The 19,832-nt window shown below is 42.8% G+C and overlaps 1 protein-coding gene across 1 annotated transcript in view; it reads right to left on the bottom strand.

Annotated features, from left to right (window-relative positions):
- The window catches only part of LOC133134558 (receptor-interacting serine/threonine-protein kinase 4-like), a 67,267-nt gene extending 49,110 nt beyond the window's left edge, over window positions 1-18,157 (bottom strand). The window contains exons 1-2 of the mRNA XM_061250759.1: window positions 18,057-18,157; window positions 742-965 (exon numbers count right to left, since the gene is read on the bottom strand). Coding sequence (XP_061106743.1) covers window positions 742-965; window positions 18,057-18,157 — 325 coding nt within the window. The remainder of the gene's footprint in view (window positions 1-741; window positions 966-18,056) is intronic.
- Window positions 18,158-19,832: the final 1,675 nt, after the last annotated feature.

Below are 19,832 nucleotides of genomic sequence, written 5' to 3'. Positions count from 1 at the left end.
CGGGCTGTTTTCCTGCATGACCACGGTCTGATCACCTGCTCAAATGTACAGATGCTTATGTTACAGGATATCCATTTATAGAGGTATTTAGTGAAGCAAGTCAGGTTTTGAATCTGTACACACACACGCACACGCACACAGACATACAGACACACACGATTGAAGGCTGCATTCAAAAAGGTTCCAATAGGAACCCCGTGATTCCATAAAAGAATGCTATCTAGTTAAAGGGTTCTTTGTCTGGTAAAACTGTTCTTTGTCTGGGAGTTTTCACACTTCACACCTATGATAGAGGGGAACTGAAAATGGTTCACTTATGGAATCAAATCAAATACCCTTTCAGAACCCCTTTTTAAGAGTGGAGATATCTGCCACTGTTCTTGAGTTAGCTTACCCAGAGTTAGCTCTCCCACTTTTCTAGACTTCAGACTGATATTGCTAAATAAACGTTACAGTTGCTGAAAGTGTTAGAGAAGTAAAGTGTGCTTAGTAGCTTAAGTGTAGACAGATATTGAGTTACAGGTGAATTCACACCAGTTTGCTTCTTCTGCTTCTGCTTATCCTACCTGAGCGAGAAGTTCGTCCGAACTGTTGAAATTTCATCATAAGTAAACTGATTTTGAAATTTGATCTACTCAAATGTATTTTCTATTTCAAACTTTTACCATGCAGGTGTTAAAGGACCTACGTGACGCACGCAGAATTTCCCTAATTCTGTAATATGGCTTGTGAAAGAGCCACCTGATGAGCCAGACGGGAAGGCCAGGGGCCAGGGAGGGGGGCCCCCCAGCCTCTTCAGGAGGGACTCCACAGACCCCCTCTCCATCAGCTCCATCACCAGGCCCATCTGGCTCGAGTGCCCCCTGCCGGGGGGAACACCCCGGTACACCCCAAAAACACGCACCACATACAGGCTCCCACCCTGCTGCATGAACTCAGCCTCCTTCAGCAGAGATGCACTGGAACTGAGAGAGGGAGGGGGAGGAGAGAGAGAAGGAGAGAGAGGGGGAGAGGGGGAGGAGAGAGAGAAGGAGAGAGAGGGGGAGAGAGGGAGGGGGAGGAGAGAAAGAGGAGAGAGGGAGGAGGAGCAGAGAGAGGGATGGGGAGGAGAGAGAGAGAGAGGGGGAGAGGGGGAGGAGAGAGAGAAGTAGAGAGAGGGAGGAGAGAGAGGAGAGGGGGAGAGGGGGAGGAGAGAGAAGGAGAGAGGGAGGGGGAGGAGAGAGAGGGATGGGGAGGAGAGAGAGAGAGGGGGAGAGGGGGAGGAGAGAGAGAAGTAGAGAGGGAGGGGGAGGAGAGAGAGGGATGGGGAGGAGAGAGAGAGAGGGGGAGAGGGGGAGGAGAGAGAGAAGTAGAGAGGGGGAGGAGAGAGAGAGGAGAGAGGGGGAGGAGAGAGAGAAGTAGAGAGAGGGAGGAGAGAGAGGAGAGGGGGAGAGGGGGAGGAGAGAGAAGGAGAGAGAGGGGGAGAGGGGGAGGAGAGAGAAGGAGAGAGGGAGGGGGAGGAGAGAGAGGGATGGGGAGGAGAGAGAGAGAGAGGGGGAGAGGGGGAGGAGAGAGAGAAGTAGAGAGAGGGAGGAGAGAGAGGGGAGAGGGGGAGGAGAGAGAAGGAGAGAGAGGGGGAGAGGGGGAGGAGAGAGAAGGAGAGAGGGAGGGAGAGGAGAGAAAGGGATGGGGAGGAGAGAGAGAGAGAGGGAGGGAGGAGAGAGAAGGAGAGAGGCAGGAGAGCAAGAGAAGGAGAGAGGGAGGAGGAGCAGAGAGAGGGTTGGGGAGGAGAGAGATAGAAGCAGAGAGGGGGAGGAGAGAGAGAAGGAGAGAGGGAGGAGGCCAAGTGGGAAGAGAGATTTTTTTACATTACTTTAAAATCCATGTTTCCTGTGTGTGTGTACATGTGTGTGTGATTGTGTGTACATGTGTGTGTGTATGTGTGTGTACATGTGTGTGTGATTGTGTGTACATGTGTGTGTGTATGTGTGTGATTATGTGCGTACATGTCAGTGTGATTGTGTGTACATGTGTGTGATTGTGTGCGTACATGTGAGTGTGATTGTGTGTGTAAATGTGTGTGTGATTGTGTGTGTACATGAGTGTGATTATGTGTGTACATGTGAGCATGATTGTGTGTGTATGTGTGTGATTGTGTGTGATTGTGTGTGTACATGTTTGTGTGATTGTGTGTGTACATGGTTGTGTGATTGTGTGGGTACATGTGTGTGATTGTGTGTGTACATGTGAGCGTGATTGTGTGTGTACGTGTGTGACTGTGTGTGTACGTGAGTGATTGTGTGTGTAGATGTTTTGGTGATTGTGTGTGTCCATGTTTTGGTGATTGTGTGTGTACATGTGAGCATGATTGTGTGTGTACGTGTGTGATTGTGTGTGTACGTGTGTGATTGTGTGTGTACATGTTTTGGTGATTGTGTGTGTACATGTGAGCATGATTGTGTGTGTACATGTGAGCCTGATTGCGTGTGTAAGTGTGTGATTGTGTGTGTACGTGTATGATTGTGTGTACGTGTGTGATTGTGTGTGTACGTGTGTGATTGTGTGTGTACGTGTGTGATTGTGTGTACGTGTGTGATTGTGTGTGTACGTGTGTGATTGTGTACACTTCCCCCCCACCTCCCTCATCACTCACACCTGATGACTTTGTCTCCTTCTTTGAAAAGATGGTCGATGCCATTCGCAATTCCTTCTCCCCACCCTCTCCCCCTGTTGACCCTCCTACCTTCCCCAACTCCCTATCCTCCTTTTCTCCCCTCTGACTCCGACACTTTGAAACTCCTTACATCCCACCACTCGACCACCTGTCCTCTTGACCCCATCCCCTCTCCCCTTCTACAATCTAACTCTAATGACATTCTCCCTTTTCTCTCCTCTCTAATCAAAACCTCCCTCTCTTCCGGCACCAGAGTCATTCCCCTGCTCAAAAAACCTACTCTTGACCCCTCTGCCCTGAACAACTACCGGCCTGTCTCTCTTCTTCCCTTTCTCACTAAAACTCTGGAATGGGTGGTCTGCTCCCAACTGTCCACTTATCTTCTCCAGAACAATCCCCACGATCCCAACCAGTCTGGCTTCAAGAGTGGCCACTCCACTGAGACTGCCCTGCTCGCGGTCACTGAGTCACTCCACTCTGCTAAAGCCAAATCCCTCGCCTCTGCCCTCATCTTCCTCGACCTATCTGCCTTTTCTTACCATTCTAACGCCGATGACACTGTAAGGGTAATTTTCTTAATTGATTCTTAATTGACAATGTGTGTTAACATAAAGACAATCACGTGATTACAAATAATCTTTTAGTGATAATCCTTATTACTATTAGACAACTTTCTGAATTAATTGCTTACTATGAGTCTTTTTCTGTCTCTCTCCAGCAGACAGACAGCCTTTCACCTTAATGTCTCTGCTTCTCAGCTAGCACATTCTGGTCTTACAGCAAGGTCAACAAGGGGTATTCAGAAGACAAAATACTGATAAATGTTCGTGGCCAGCTTCATGTCTTTTTGTTTTGGTAAAGCCCCCCCTTCAGGAAAAGTGTGGATAAGAGTCTTACTACGTCTGATTCAAATCAGAAAGCCGGTAAGCTTTCTCACTTTCTGTCATTTCTTTGCAAATAAATACGAAAGTTAAATAGAAGAATAGCTATTGTTGTGTTTTTACTGGATCTGTTTCATCAGACGATGCTCACCTGTGATAGCTTATTTGTGCATGTTAAAAAGGGAATTTTCCCCCGCACAACACCCAACTCTCAGGTCACCACATATATCTGCCTGCTTGGCTCATATCTCTGCGTGGATGACTTCCCACCACCTGAAGCTTAACCTGGCCAAGACTGAGCTTCTCTACATCCCTTCTAAGTCCTCTCCGACAATTGACCTCTCACTCACTGTTGAGGACTTGTTGTAGTTTCCGCCTCCCATACGGCAAATAATCTTGGGGTGACTCTTGATAACTGCCTCACCCAGGCTCCACAAGTATCCACCACTGCCAGAACCTGCAAGTTCTTCCTCTACAATATACGCCGCATCTGTCATCTCCTGATGGAGAAAGCCACCCAGCTCCAAGTCCACTGCAACTCCCTCCTAGGTGCATTGTTTTGTTTGTTGGTGCCAGAAAGGGCCTCGTTTTTACCGTAATGATAATCTTTATGCCATGAAAACACATGTAGGGCCGATGTATTATTTGAACACGCTATAATTGAAACGTCTAATTGAAATGAAGACATACAGCGCCATGAGCAGTATTTGCATCCTGAGTGATGTTCTGCTTTAATATCTGACCAAAATATGAGAAATAGATGACAATAGACCTCTTTTAAGATGGTCCATCATTCTGGCCTGGCACTGAAAAGATTATATAGACAATTCACACACCAAATATTTTTGGTACTTCTGGGCATGACTCTGCCACATGAACACCAATAAGATTAAGGGTATGAGAGGCACAGGGCGAGAATGTAGTAAGTGGATAATTCTTCAGTATCAGTGCTTGCACTCCCTTCACTTTACCTGACATGTTTGCCCCATTATCATAACATTGTCCTCCGCAGTCTGCTATGTCTATACCTTGGTCGTGCAATGCCTTCTCAATCATTTCCGCTATTTCACTGCCAGTCTTTCTGTAAAAGCCTTTGAATTCAAGGAAGCCTTCAGTGATCTCCCATTCATCCTTGTCTTTGTCATAGTGCACAAATCTTAAAAGTAGAACTTGCTGCTCTGTATGGGAGATGTCTGGAGTAGCATCACAAATAATAGAATAGTAAATGGCATCCTCCATTTAATTCACTATTGTTTTTACAACTCTCTTGCCACACAGTTCTATAAACTTGTTTTGGATGTCAGAGCTCAGATGAGTCAGTCTTGTTCCATTTTTTCGTCTCTCACTTTTTGTAAATGTTCATTTAAGAGTGGATCATAATGGGACAAGAGCTCTAGCATGCCTAGGAAATTTCCATTATGGACATCTAGGTCTTTGGTTTTCCCTCTGAAAGCTAAATTTCTTGATGCCAAGTGCAGTGTGACATCCAAAATTCGCTCCAAGAGAGCTGTTTTTTTCCATTTCCAATTCAATCTGTTTGTGCAACTGATAGTCAATGCCATTCACAGACTTTGCAGAGTGCTGCAGGTATTTCCACTGCAAATAGTCTCTGTGTCCCTTAGTCCTCTCATGAACAGGAAATTTATCATACATTCCACGCCACTTAACTTCAGACATCTTGTGGTCATTTACTACTCAGTGCATTCTGGGAAGGCGTTTTCTGTTCCTGTGAGAAAAGCACACGTGGGATGCAATATAATACCTTCGTGCTTTTGCTGTGGGTGACCCAGTCTCTTTTCATCTTCTCCCGTCCGTTGGCCAACTTTGTGTATTTCAAATACCGGGGAAAAGGCTTGCCTTCAGAGTCCTGCGGCTGTTTTTGTTTGGTCTGTGTCTGCTGTGGTGGCTACATTTCTGACACTGTCGGTCAATCTACCTGGCCACAATCCCGGATCATCATCATCATCATCATCATCATCATCATCAGAGAAAAAGTTTTCCTCCTCTTCACAGGCCCCTTTAGCAGACCTTTGTCCTTCAGCTTTGACTCGGTCCTGCATCTTCCTCACTTTCCCTCTTTGTCCCTCTTCCTCACTTTCACTTTCTCTTGAGCTAGCACTAGCTAATGTTAGCTCTGTGCCACTTACTAGCTAGCCACTGTGCAGGCAAGAAAAACCTGCTCCACACTAGGGATGTGACAAATCATCAGTTTTTATAACTGGTTACCATACCTTTTTTTAAACGGTTAACTGGTTAAAAGATACTGCTTGAGGTCGTATCTTTTTTTATTATTGAATTACTGAGAAATTTCATCGCATTTTCAAACTTTATTTTGGGCCATCTTAATAGATAAAAGTCCAATAATAGTAAGTCAGCCTAAGTGCCAAATTAAATATTTCCATTTACATTGACATTGACAGTGTAACCTCACAGTTGCAGAAATCCCTGTAGTTCACGTCCACTGGTCGATTGTGTGTAAAAAAATGTTAATACATCAGTTAAAATTATAATTCTTTATGTTTCTATCCCTTCCATCCCTATGGCTTTTGCCTGATAGACTTGATTGGTATGTAAATATGCTGCTGTGAACAACTGTGTTCTAGACCGGGTAGTGCACTCAGAAGTCCGTGGTCACGCAATATTTGGCTGATAGAATATAACACCGGGTCTATTTTACCATAGGCGACTGGTCTAAAGATTTTACTTTCCTGCCAATACAGGTCTACAATTTTATATATTTTTATGTAAGGCTAAACTTGCATTTTATATGGACAATTGTGGTGGTGAGATTAACATGTCCATTTTTCGCTGAAAGCAGGGAATTTTCACAGTCAATATCTGATGGATAAATAGCCTAATGATAAAGAATTGCTTTATTTATTTGTATGTAGATACCGCATAGTGGAAAGCAAAGTTCAGTTTGCTGTTTGTTTGAATTTGCGTGTCAACGAATAAACACGGATGAAGAAACGCCATAGAATAAGCCATAAGTGAAACTCGAAAAATTAGAATATCGTGCAAAAGTTCATTTATTTCAATAACTCAACTTTAAAGGTGAAACTAATATATTACATAGACAAATTACATGCAAAGCAAGATATTTCAAGCCTTTATTTGTTACTATATATCTTACAGCTTGTGAAAACCTCAAATTCAAAATCTCAGAAAATTAGAATATTACATGAAATCAATCAAAAAAGGATTTTAAATACAGAAATGTTGGCCCTCTGAAAAGTATAATCATGCATATGTACTCAGTACTTGGTTTGGGCCCCTTTTGCACAAATTACTGCCTCAATGTGGCGTGGCATGGATGCAATCAGCCTGTGGCACTGCTGAGGTGTTATGGAAGACCAGGATGCTTTAATAGCAGCCTTCAGCTCTTCTGCATTGTTCGGTCTCCTGGCTCTCATCTTTCTTTGGCAATGCCCCATAGACTCTCTATGGGGTTCAGGTCAGGTGAGTTTGCTGGCCAATCAAGCACAGTAATCCTATGGTCATTGAACCAGGTTTTGGTACTTTTGGCAGTGTGGGCAGGTGCTAAGTCCTGCTGGAAAATAAAGTCAGCGTCTCCATAAAGCTTGTCTGCTGAAGGAACCATGAAGTGCTCTAAAATTTCCTGGTAGACGGTTGCGTTGACCCTGGACTTAATAAAGCACAGTGGACCAACACCAGCAGATGACATGGCTCCCCAAATCAACACTGACTGTGGAAACTTCACACTGGACTTTAAGCATCTTGGATTGTGTGCCTCTCCATTCTTCCCCCAGACTCTGGGACCTTGGTTTCCAAATGAGATGCAAAATTTGCTCTCATTAGAGAAGAGGACTTTGGACCACTGAGCAACAGACCAGTTCTTTTTTTCTTTAGCCCAGGTAAGAGGCGTTGTTTGTTATTCAGGAGCGGCTTCACAAGAGGAATACGACATCTGAAGCCCATGTCCAGGATCCGTCTGTGTGTGGTAGCTCTTGATGCATCAACTCCAGCCCCAGTCCACTCCTTGTGAAGCTCTCCCACAGTTTTGAATGGCCTTTTCCTGACAATCCTCTCCAGGATGCGGTCATCCCTGCTGCTTGTGCACCTTTTTCTTCCACACTTTTTCCTTCCACTTAACTTTCTATTTGCTTTGATATAGCACTTTGAGAACATCCAACTTCTCTTGCAATTACCTTTTGAGGCTTTCCCTCCTTGTGGAGGGTGTCGATTATGGTTTTCTGCACAACAATCAGGTCAGCAGTCTTCCCCATGATTGTGAATTCTACTGAACCATACTCAGAGACAATATAAAGGCTCAGGAACCCTTTGCAGGTGTTTTGGATTAATTTGCTGATTAGAGTGTGACACTTTGGGCCTACAATATTGAACCTTTCCACAATATTTTTTTCATAAGCTTTAAGCCATAATCATCAAAAATATAAGAAATAAAGGCTTGGCATATCTCACTTTGCATGTAATGAGTCTATATGATATATTAGTTTCACCTTTAAAGTTGAGTTATTGAAATAAATGAACTTTTGCATGATATTCTAATTTTTTGAGTTTCACTTGTATAGTAGCCTAATGTAGCATTCAATTCCATGAGGTGTTTGCATTCTTACCTGAAATGGCCGCCGATTGCTTGTGGACAGCGTATTGTAATATTTAGTGCAACATTTGTCCAATGATGTATTGCTTTGTTTATTTGTAGATACAGCATAGTGGAAAGCTATGTTCAGTTTGCAGGTAGTTTGACTTTGCGTGTCAACGAATAAACACGGATCTTCTGTGAACCTTAAGAAACCTTGAGACCTCAAGAGAAATTACCTTCTGCATGTGGAATGCGGGTGTAATCATGGCCGATTGCAGTCAGCTGTGTGGAGAGCTATTTAAGACTCTTCCTGGCACTGCTCTGGGCTTTGGTATTCCATTTTGACATGTACACTGAGCCGGTATGCCGGTATAGAGGTATAGAGGTATAGAGGTATAGCGGTATAGAGGTATATCGGTACAGCGGTATAGCGGTATAGCGGTATAGAGGTATAGAGGTAGAAAGACAGAGAGTTTGGAGGACTGAATTGCTTTTAGTCTGGAAAAGCATTCAGTTACCTCTTTAGAAATTAGTTAGAAGTATAGGGACCAGTATTGTTTCTCTTGTGTTGGTTGGTTCCTGTGGACCTTCCCTATTTTGGTTGCTTAGGCCCTCTTCTGTTTAGAGGAGTGAGTGGGAGAGTTCACCTCTGAGGTTTAGCCCTTTCGAGTCTCTGCCATTCAGGAATCTCGTTTTTCCCTGACCGTTATAGTTCAGGTCACATTTTAGGTTGCCGATTTGCAGGGGAGTTTGGTTCCCTTTTTCAGTTATTTGTTTATTAAACTTGCCCTTTTTTCACGCATTCCGTGCTAGTTTGCACTTATCCTGTTCAACTGATTTCTCGTTTTTATATTCCTCTGCTAGTGGCCCCACACATTTGTGAGGGGTTCCTAGCTTATTTCAGTGGTTACCCAACTTATTGTTTGTGACCCCTTCCTGGTCGCTTCTGCTCCCTCACATATTGATGTGGTCAGAAAGCATGTGACCGATGGGCTCTTCACAGCACCACACAGTAATGGGCCATTCAGTAGATCATGTGTGATTCCATGGATACAGAACTGTGGTGTGGGCAGAGTTCCAGCGGCTGTATCCAGATGAAATGGACCCGTCAAAATTGGAAGGAGAAGAGCTAAAGGAAGGAGAAAGTGTACAGACGTTCCTACACACATTCCAACACAGATGGAGAGAAGAGAAGGGAAGACCCTGGAATGCAAACGCCACCGCACAAAAATTGATGGTCAGAAAGAGCCTGCTGCAACCAGTACAAAAATGACTGGACAGGGTGGCAGGGCTAATGAAGATGGAGTGGCCAATGTTCTCAGAACACATAACCCACCATGTGGAGCAACATTGAAAGGAGAAGAAAGATGCAGACGAATAAAGCAAGCTGCTGGCCAGCAAGCTTACACAGCTACAGCTGGGGACACTCACTACAGCTAAGAAAGACAAAGGAAAGACGGAAAATAAAGACACAAGGCCCAGTGGTGCGAGCTGAACAGGCTGGGCCAGGTTCAACCATTGTAGCTCCAGTAATTGCAGCAAAACCCCAAAATGCAGATACTGATTCCAGCTGAATTAAATTCAACAACTCCAACAGCTGCCCCAGCTCCGCCAGTCTCACCCGTACATGAGTATGTTAATCAGTTTGGAAGTGGTTATCAGCCCCCACAGGGAAGAGGGGGAAAGGTGTGGAGCATTCCAGCAGGGTGGCGGGAGAGGCCCACCTGGAGAGCCGACAAATTGGGGACAAATGGGCAGAGAATTGCAACAGGGAGGTCTCCCCGTACAGCCGTTAAACTACTCCAATCAAGGGCCACGAAGGTCAGAGAACCAACCCAAGGAGGAAATGTGTTGGGGATGCAACCAAACCAGACATCCACCTGTCCAACCAACCCATGGACAGGACCAGCAGCAAACCGGCAAAGTTAGGGATGCCCAGAGAAGCCGGACGGAGATTAATGTAACCAACTGTTTCTACATAACCACAAGAGGAACCCACCATACCAGTGATTATTCATCAACAAGAACTCCAGTTCATGGTGGTGGACATAGGTGCCACTTACTCATGCATTGGCAAAACCGACTACTGTACTGAATACCACACAAAAGAGACTGTGAACATGGCCCCTATAAACAATTAGATTATGCTTGAAGATGCAGTTCACCCAAAAACTAAATTAAAGTATGTGACCTCCTACCCAGAGTACTATCTATCCATCCAGACCATTTCACTGAGATGTGACGAGGTTTCTCGATTTCACAACTTTTTTAGATACAGTGATATAGTGGACCTCTATGGACCACTCCTTCTCTGGTAATCAATGTGCTGAAAATGTACATTTGAAAGATTCAACAGCAATGTCTCTTTCTAAACACAATGGCACAGTTACCCCAGAGTACTGGGGTGCTTTGGTGGAAACCTCTGCCTGCATGGACACAGTTCCAGCAGTCCGAGAAATTGTTCTGGATGAAAATGTGCATTTTGAGCTCAGTTGATGCTCCAGAGTAACTGTGGCATTATATTTGGAAAGAGACATTTGTGTTGAGTTTTTCTAATGTTATTTATCGGTGCAGCCAGGCTTACCTGGGACAGGTGTCCTGGCAGAGCGCAGATTGTAGCCACATTCACTGCAGAACCTGTCGTTCTGCCCACATTCCCTCCTGCACTGGGGGCACTCCATCCTCCTCCCTTGGGGGAGACATCACGCAGTTTTAGTTTAGTAATCTTGTATTTTAATGAATACATGCTGGCCATTTTAGTCTAACTCATTGAAGAGTAAAGTGCTCAATTCACTGTAGTAACTCTGTTTAGATCAGTTCTATTCATCATTGTCAACCTGACCTTTGCTTTACAAGGCAAAAGCCTTATCTTATCAAAATCTATATACACTCACTGAGCACTTTATTTGGTATTCATAAGACTTATTTTTTAGACTTCTGCTGCTGTAGCATATACACTTTGAGTTGTGATGCGTTGTGTGTTCAGAGAAGCTCTCCTGCATACGACTGTAGTAATGTGTGGTTATTTGCGTTACTGTCACCTTCCTGTCAGCTTTGACCAGTCTGCCCATTCTCCTCTGACGTCTCTCATTAACAAAGCGTTTCTTCCCACAGAACTGCTGCTCCCTGCATTTCTTTTAGTTTTTTGCACCATTCTTTGCCAACTGTGTGCGTGAAAATCCCAGGAGATCAGCAGTTTCTGAGATAATCAAACCACCCTGTCTGCCACCAACAATCATTCCACTGTCAAAGTCACTTAGATAAAAAAACCATTCTGATGGTTGATGTGAACATTTACTGAAGCACCTGACCCGTATCAACATGATTGTATGCATTGCACTGCTGCCCTAATTGGCTGATTATATAATTGCATGAATAGGTAGGTGTAATAAAGTAAAAATGTTCCTAATAAAGTGCTCGGTGAATGTATAGGATTATCTCCCAGGGAGTCTAGCTGTGGAAGAAAAGCCATAAATCCCTTCCAAGAAAAGTATGCCAAAAGTGTTTTTACACCAGAGGGCAAGCTTGGGATGGTTGAATATGAATTCAACCATTTATAAACCAAAAAGTGTGCAGTCCAGTGCAAAATCATGAAAATATATGTCTTTGTCCCAAACATTATGGAGCTCACTGTGTATGTTATATGTGTTGTTATATAGCAAAGAATTCAGAAAGCACAAAGTGTCTACAGTATTTAACACACAAAGCATTTGTAGCCTGAAGTATGTATAATAAGCTGTAAATGAATCCAAGGAGTGCACTTGTTTGCCTCCCATGCCGAAGTCCTGTATGTTCCCAGGCTGCAGTGCTAGTCTGAACTAGTTTCTCTGTGTTAGCCAGCGCTAAAAACACTTTTGATTTAGCGTCACTTACCGGGAAACTCTGTAATGAAATCAGTTCACCCACAAAATGTTTCTGCAGAAGAAGAAGGAAAAGTATGAATCTTATCCATTTACTGAAGCTCCAAACTGAGAGTTTCCTGGAGAAGGACACGCTCAGTTCACTGTATTCACTTTGTAAGATCAGTTCTACCCATGATCAACCTGACCTTTGGTATATGAGGCAATTAAATCTGATAAAACACAGGTTATGGTACATGTTAATGATTATCTCTCAGGTAGACTAGCTGTGGAAAAATGGGATTGTTGAAAGATTACATTACAATGCAATACAGTACATTACAATACAATACAATACAATACATTACATACAATACAGTACATTATATTACATTAAATTCTAACTGTGAGTTCAAAGCAAGCTCTGGATGATTCCTGCCATGTCATAAAACACACCGCATCAATAAGGGAATATTAACTGATTACCCAGCTCAACTCCTTGTTCTGTTGATGAATAAATGCCTCCATCATTGTGCCAATCCATGTTTTATTAAAAAGGAGTAGATGTCCTGGTTATTCCATTTTTACCTCTCACTTGAAACATGCACTCCTATAAAAGACACTGATTTTAAATGTCTGTGACTCACATATTCATAGCTTTTCTGCGTGACTCATTAAAAGTTAATTCTCACCTTTTTACATCAGTGATAATTACAACATTTCTAATAAGTAGCTTGAAAAGGCATCATTTTTCAGGTCATACTATGTTTGGTTGACCATTCAGTAATGTTGAGATTTGTATCGAAAAGCCTACTGCAATACACCTTTGTCTCTATACCTGGAGATGTTTGTAATCATGACATAATATGGTGGATCTTTCTGGTGAGCTCGAGCTAAATTGTGAAGGAAAACTTTTCTAGCATGTTTTCTTGCAGACTTACATTGTACAAAGTGCACTCAATCATTTATATGATCTCTCATTTATAAGCACATTCCCTGATAAACAGCAGTTGATGAATGTTCTCGTCTTGTAGCATTTTATTGTGGTCTAATGTACGAGTGAATCAGTGGATAAACACCGGCCCTCCAGGACTGGAGCTGCCCATCCCTGCTCCTGGTACAGTCTAATGACATGTAGTAATATTACTATGATAGTTATAACTATTACATGCTCATGATCACATGTATGTGTGGATGGATATAAAGTGCAGTTTCCTATTCTTGTACCGTCACAAAACTGAATGAATGAGGTTGTTGTCTGGTGTTTTCATATTTTCCCACATATATTTAAATCAAGCCTTTATGAAGTATTGAAGTAATTAAAGTTATTTAAGGTGATTAAGTAATTAAGAGCAGAAATCTTTGTCTTCCTCTGGGCCTGTTTCACAAAGCAGTCATACCGTGTTTGCTGGATGACTGCACAGAGTAAAACGCGGAATGGCTCTTTTTACTTCAGCCCATGTTCCTGATTTGGGAGGGTTCAAGGCATTTATCCAGCTAACTCAGTAATCCTGTCTTGTGAAACAGGCCCCTGGAGTAAGAGACAACTCTGAAAAGCAGCCAATATTTCCGGAGACTAAATTGAACCTGATGTCCTTAATAATCTTTTCCAGGTATGTGAATAATCACCAAAGATTAATCCTGCATTTGTTTATTGGATTTAACCGTTTTCACATTGAACAAACAAATAACCCGACCAAGTATAATTTCTAAAAGCAATGCATTCAATTCAAGATTGTATTCGAGCAAATAATGACAATAACTTAAAGTATTTAAGTATAAACAATGGAGTGTGGCCAGTGTGCTCATTAACAGATTTTGCCAATTGCTTACACACTGAAAGTGAATGCTTAGACAAAAGCATCAAAACCTTAACATTTGTAACCATGCCTTAAACAAAGGCAAACATTTTTTCTTTGCACATCATTTGCAATTCTGCAACACACTTCTTGCAAAACACTACACGCCGTTTCCTACATTAGACACTTTGAAATATCTTGCAATCGTCTGAAAAACACCTCTATTTAAAATGCAAAACATACCTGAAATGTATGTTTCCAAACACACATGAAAACACTTATACGCTAATTGAACACCAATCAGTCTGAGCCTTAGCACTCCAAATAGAGCTCAGGTATGCGCACCTCTTTTGTGAGAACTTTGCAAACATGAAGACAGTGAGAGGAAGAGGAAGAGGAAGAGGATGAGGAGTAGGAGGATGACAAAGACAAGAACAGAGAAGGGGACCAGGCAATAGACAGAGACATATTTCTGACGATATTATGGCTACTATGGTGGACCATGTCATCAATCATCAAAAGGGAGGCTGGGCAGAGACTCCAGCCCAACCTGAGTCACTACACAGTAGCATCCATAATATGGACATTTACACTGGAGAACTGGTATGTCTTCAACTTTCTACACAAGACTGTACCAATGTAAGTGTTGCACATCATTCTGCATCACAGGACAATACAATGTAGTCTTACAATATTAGGTCTGTGCTCCTCAAAAAAATAGGTATAGTGCAGTGAAGTACATGTAATGCAGTTTTGATGTTACTGTGTTACGACCTCCTGAGGCTGGAAGGCAACATCTGTTCACCCATGAAGGGGAACTGGTCATTGTCACTAGTGTTGGAAAACCACAGCATCCGCCTACATTAACTACGAGAGCAAATCATCGCAGATCACACAACATTCCATCATCTGAACCGTGTCAGTATATCAACACTCTGCTGCATGATGACCAAGTCAAAGACCTTCACTATGACTATATGCAAGTAAGTGTCAGTGTACTATAGTACAGTAATGGCAGTAGATTGTGCCCTATTGGCACTGCATAGATACATTCAGACAAAGCAGTATGTGACCTAGGCAGGTGCCCCCATTCTCGGGGTGGGTTGTCTGTGGGGGCACCTGCCTTGCCTGTAGCTTGCCGTTTTGACTGAATGTGTTTGATGAGGTGATGTGGGTAGACCCTAACAGAAGACCCACAAACCATCCACCCCATCCCTTACAATCCCTTACAATACAATTTTATGTTTACCATTGCACTGTAATTTTACTGTCATTATTTTTGTTTCTTTCAGTTTACAGTCACATACTGTAATTTTACTTTTTGTTGTTGTAAAAACCTGCAATGGCAAAAAAAGAGAGAAAAAGCTGTAAATATTTGACTCTGAAGCCTTTCTATTTGTGTATTCATTGAAATGTGAGTAGATATACTGGACTGGACTGGTAGTTACAAGGCGTTTCTGTGTGCTCACTGGATTTATTTTATTTTTTTGTGCCATTCTTTGCAAACTTTAAAGACTGTTGTGCATGAAAATCTCAGGAGATCAGTAGTTTCTGAGACACTCAAACCACCCTGTCTGGCACCAACAATCATTCCACACTCAAAGTCCCTGAGATTACATGTTTTATACTGCAGCCTTCACTGAGTCTTCTCAGGTTCTGTCTCTGAATTAGCACGGCTGATCTTTGTACATTATTCCATTGCTGTGGTGCATAATCAGGGATGGTAAAATTGTTTTATGCTGAGACCTTCACCATATGGGTTATATCGAAGATAATATTTTTTCCAAAAAATACATTTTCTATTATTTTCTATTCATTAATTATTTTGTTTTTTCTATCCTTCCTATGTATTTTCTATTCGTAAATCACATGACCTTCATGTGCCATTAGCCACATTATTATCTCTTCATCACTGTTTGCTTGGCTGGTTGAAGTTATGAAAGTATTTGGTGCCAGATTCAGTATTTCACCAGACACATTTGAACATTTATTAATTGGCATTATTAAACATTTAATTTTATGAACAGTCCTGTATTTTGCTCACTGCCTTTAACTGAGCTGCCACTAGATGGAGACAAATCTAATTTACCAGAGTAGCCTTATGACCATCACAATATAATGGGATTTATTAGACTGTCAAATACAGTACTAGCAAATAAGCACCCAAATGAAAAAGAAACTGGCAGCTTTATGGGGTGGATTTGGCTTAATGAATGCAGGTCAGATTTGCCAGGTCAGGTTTGGCTTTCTTCAGTTGTGTGTAAATGTGTTTTATTGCAGTTTTTGGACCTGTTTCTTTTTTCTTTTCTTTTTTTTGGCTATATTTTGTTGCTTTTCCTTTATTAGTTTTTAGGACTTTTTAATGGATGACATTTATCTTTTACCTATGTGTTTGTCAATATATTTTCCTGCCTCAGGTTTTGTTAAACAGTTTTTTTCCATATTGTTTATTTCTATTTCTTATTTCTCTTTTTCTTTTGCCTCCGTAGTCTTTTCATATGTGCTTAAGAGCAACAGACAAACATACTTAGCCTCAATAAATATTTATACGATTGGATCTTTACTTTTAGAAGTTGTAGAATTATTATTGTAAATTTATGTGAAATTGTTTTTGTTAACTTTTGCATTTCTCTAAGTATTACCTTAGAAATCTGTTGACTGTATTCAGCCGCAGCTGTGTAATCACTTAGCCTCAAGGTACGATAGATAATTTCGGACTTCTAGCGATCAAGAGAGGAATAGCAGCAACAAACACCTTCAAACCACAACACCCACCCCTCCCCATTCTCTGTAAATGTGCTGAACTTGAAATGCCATTGGCTGTGGCAATTAGAACCAATTTTCAACCAATGAACTTGAATTATTGTACAGCTATACAATTTTTTGATACAGAGTGTTGGACCGTCAACAGTATATTATGAAACTCAAATTTAAGGAGGATAAACACAGGCAGAGTCAACATGTCAGTGAGCATCCCTGTAGTCATCTTGCATGTGGATTGCATATTTAATTGAAAAATGTAAACGAATCATATAGATATATATAACGTTTGTGTAAGTATTTCACACAATTTCTTATATCAGTATATCAGTTCAAATGTACATTTATCATGTATCAACATCACAGCATCATTAGGACTGTGTTAATACACAAAACACACCATTTCTGCACCTATTTACTCTTTATGTAAATGTGAATGTGTTGTTGAAAATGAAACATTTGAGTTACATCACTGGAAATAGTGCCACCTGTTTGAGCACACCACAAGCTTAAAACAGGTTGTAAATTTAACTTTGTGTTTTCTTTCTATGTAATTGTTTCGACTAACAATCGGTTGTTCAAACAATATCTTGAGTGAATGTCCTTATTCACAACAAGGACATTTTTTGTGCAGCACAAAACTTTCTATTAGAATTGTTGTTAAATTAAATTCTTAAAATAAGTATTTCAGTTCTATTTTATCAGGGGTTCATATAGAAATGCCTGCGAGACTCGGCTAAGGATTAAATATTATTTATTTACCCAGAACTTATTTTCTCAACCCTTGCAACTTACAAAGAAAATTATTCATTCAGTCGGAGGGTTGCCGGTTCGATCCTCCGCCCGGGCTGTGTCAAAGTGTCCCTGAGCAAGACACCTAACCCCCAAAACGAGCTAGTCGGGGCCTTGCATGGCAGCCAATCGCTGTCAGTGTGTGAGTGTGTGTATGAATGGGTGAATGGAGAAGCATCAATTGTACAGCGCTTTGGATAAAGGCGCTATATAAATGCCTGCCATTTACCATATCTGTACATGAGAGACAGCAACATTCTGCCCACAAATGATGTTTCACCCGAACAAAACCATTCAGTGAAAAATTTAATTAAATTGGTCTACTTCCAAACCAAGGCAGCTTCTTCTATGGCTTGTGAAATGTACTGCTTCCACTGATCCAGGATCAGCAAAACCACCCCTAATCCACCAAGGAGGTGCAGAGACTGCACTGCTGCCACTGATCCAGGATCAGCAAAACCACCCCTAATCCACCAAGGAGGTGCAGAGACCGCACTGCTGCCACTGATCCAGGATCAGCAAAACCACCCCTAATCCACCAAGGAGGTGCAGAGACCGCACTGCTGCCACTGATCCAGGATCAGGGAAACCGCCTCTAATCCACCAAGGAGGTGCAGAGACCGCACTGCTGCCACTGATCCAGGATCAGGGAAACCGCCCCTAATCCACCAAGGAGGTGCAGAGACCGCACTGCTGCCACTGATCCAGGATCAGCGAGCCCACCCCTAATCCACCCAGGAGAGCCTGGAGCTCAGCACGACTTACTTCTGCAGGGTCCCCAGGGAGTCTCCCATGGTGCACTTCACCTCCTCCGCCCCGGGTTTGAGGAAGCGCTCCTTCAGACCAGCCAGCCCTCCAAACGGCATCCTTCCCTCTCAGGAGCCTGGCCCCCTCCCCGGCGTGCGTGTGTTTGTGTGTGTGAGTGTGTGTGAGTGTGTGTGAGTGTGTGTGTGTGTGTGTGTGTGTGTGTGTGTGTGTGAGTGTGTGAGTGTGTGTGTGTGTGTGTGTGTGTGTGTGAGTGTGTGTGTGTGTGTGTGCGTGTGCGTGTGTGTGTGTGTGTGTGTGTGAATGTGTGTGTGTGTGTGTGTGAGTGTGTGCGTGTGCGTGTGCGTGTGCGTGTGCGTGTGCGTGTGAGTGTGTGTGTGTGTGTGTGTGTGGTGCACTAATGTCCCAGCGACCGCTAGCCCAGGCTCATCCTCCCAAGTCCCAGTTCAGGTGCTCGCTCCAGTCCTCCTGGGCTTCTTCTTCTGGCACTTTGGTGAGGAGGAGATGGTGGCTGGGAGCAGTGTCACTATGAGAGGGTAGACACCTTGACTTCACGAGGGCCAGGGTCTGTGTGGTCATCAGAGTGGGTGTGGTCATTAGAGTGGGTGTGGTCATTAGAGTGGGCGTGGTCAGAGTGGGTGTCATCATCAGAGTGGGCGTGGTCAGAGTGGGTGTGGTCATCAGAGTGGGTGTGGTCATCAGAGTGGGTGTGGTCATCAGAGTGGGCATGGTCATCAGAGTGGGTGTGGTCAGCAGTGTGAGTGTCGTCATCAGAGTGGGCGTGGTCAGAGTGGGTGTGGTCAGCAGTGTGAGTGTCATCATCAGAGTGAGAGTCTAACACAGTGGGAGAAAAACAGAACAGCAGCCATCACAATGTAGGCAGATTCCTCTACAAGAGTAAACACTGACTTGAAATGTCTGTCCAAAGACCTGCATGGTGGTAGGAGTAATATATGAGACATTTCATGATCAAAGCAGTTAGAGAGTATTACAGGGATTTTCACAGCCATATACAGTCCCCTCTCAAAGTGTTGGAACGGCAAGGCCAATTCCTTTGCTACTGCAGTACAGTGAATACATTTGGGGTTGAGATAAAAAGATCACAAGACCAACTTTGTCTCACTGCAGCCAGCTTCAGTAAAACACAGCGAGTGGCATAACAGTCAGCTGCAGATGTTATGGACATCCTGCAAATGTCCATTAATGATAACCTTGTCTTCATTTGAGGCATAAAAGATGAGCAAAAGGTATGCCTCTTTTTCAAAAACAGCATAACAGTTGTAGTCGATGATGACACTCCAACCCACCCTCCAAAAATACATTTTACATATTCCTAGAAAAATTGAGCACTACAGCAAAATGAATTTAAATTAGAAGTGGACTCTCATTTTCTTTTAAGTAACAGGCTATTTAGTTGAATTTCAATTAATTACCTGTGCTTTGATTAATTTAGCAAGCTGGGATAATGGTAGCTAGCTAAGTAAAGGGGTGTAAATGAATCTAGGGGGCTTACCTGGGACAGGTGTCCTTGCAGAAAGCAGATTGTAGGCACAGTCACTGCAGAACCTGTCATTCTGCCCACATTCCCTCCTGCACTGGGGGCACTCCATCCTCCTCCCTTGTGGGAAACATCACAGTTACAGCACAAACTACCAAACATCACACAGTTACAGCACAAACTACCAAACATCACACAGTTACAGCACAAACTACCAAACATCACAGTTACAGCACAAACTACCAAACATCACACAGTTACAGCACAAACTACCAAAC

The sequence above is a fragment of the Conger conger genome, chromosome 8, assembly GCF_963514075.1.
Source record: "Conger conger chromosome 8, fConCon1.1, whole genome shotgun sequence".
Taxonomy (NCBI): Eukaryota; Metazoa; Chordata; class Actinopteri; order Anguilliformes; family Congridae; genus Conger; species Conger conger.
The sequence above is the reverse complement of the archived record's forward strand: the minus strand, read 5'-3'. Positions and strand labels throughout refer to the sequence as shown.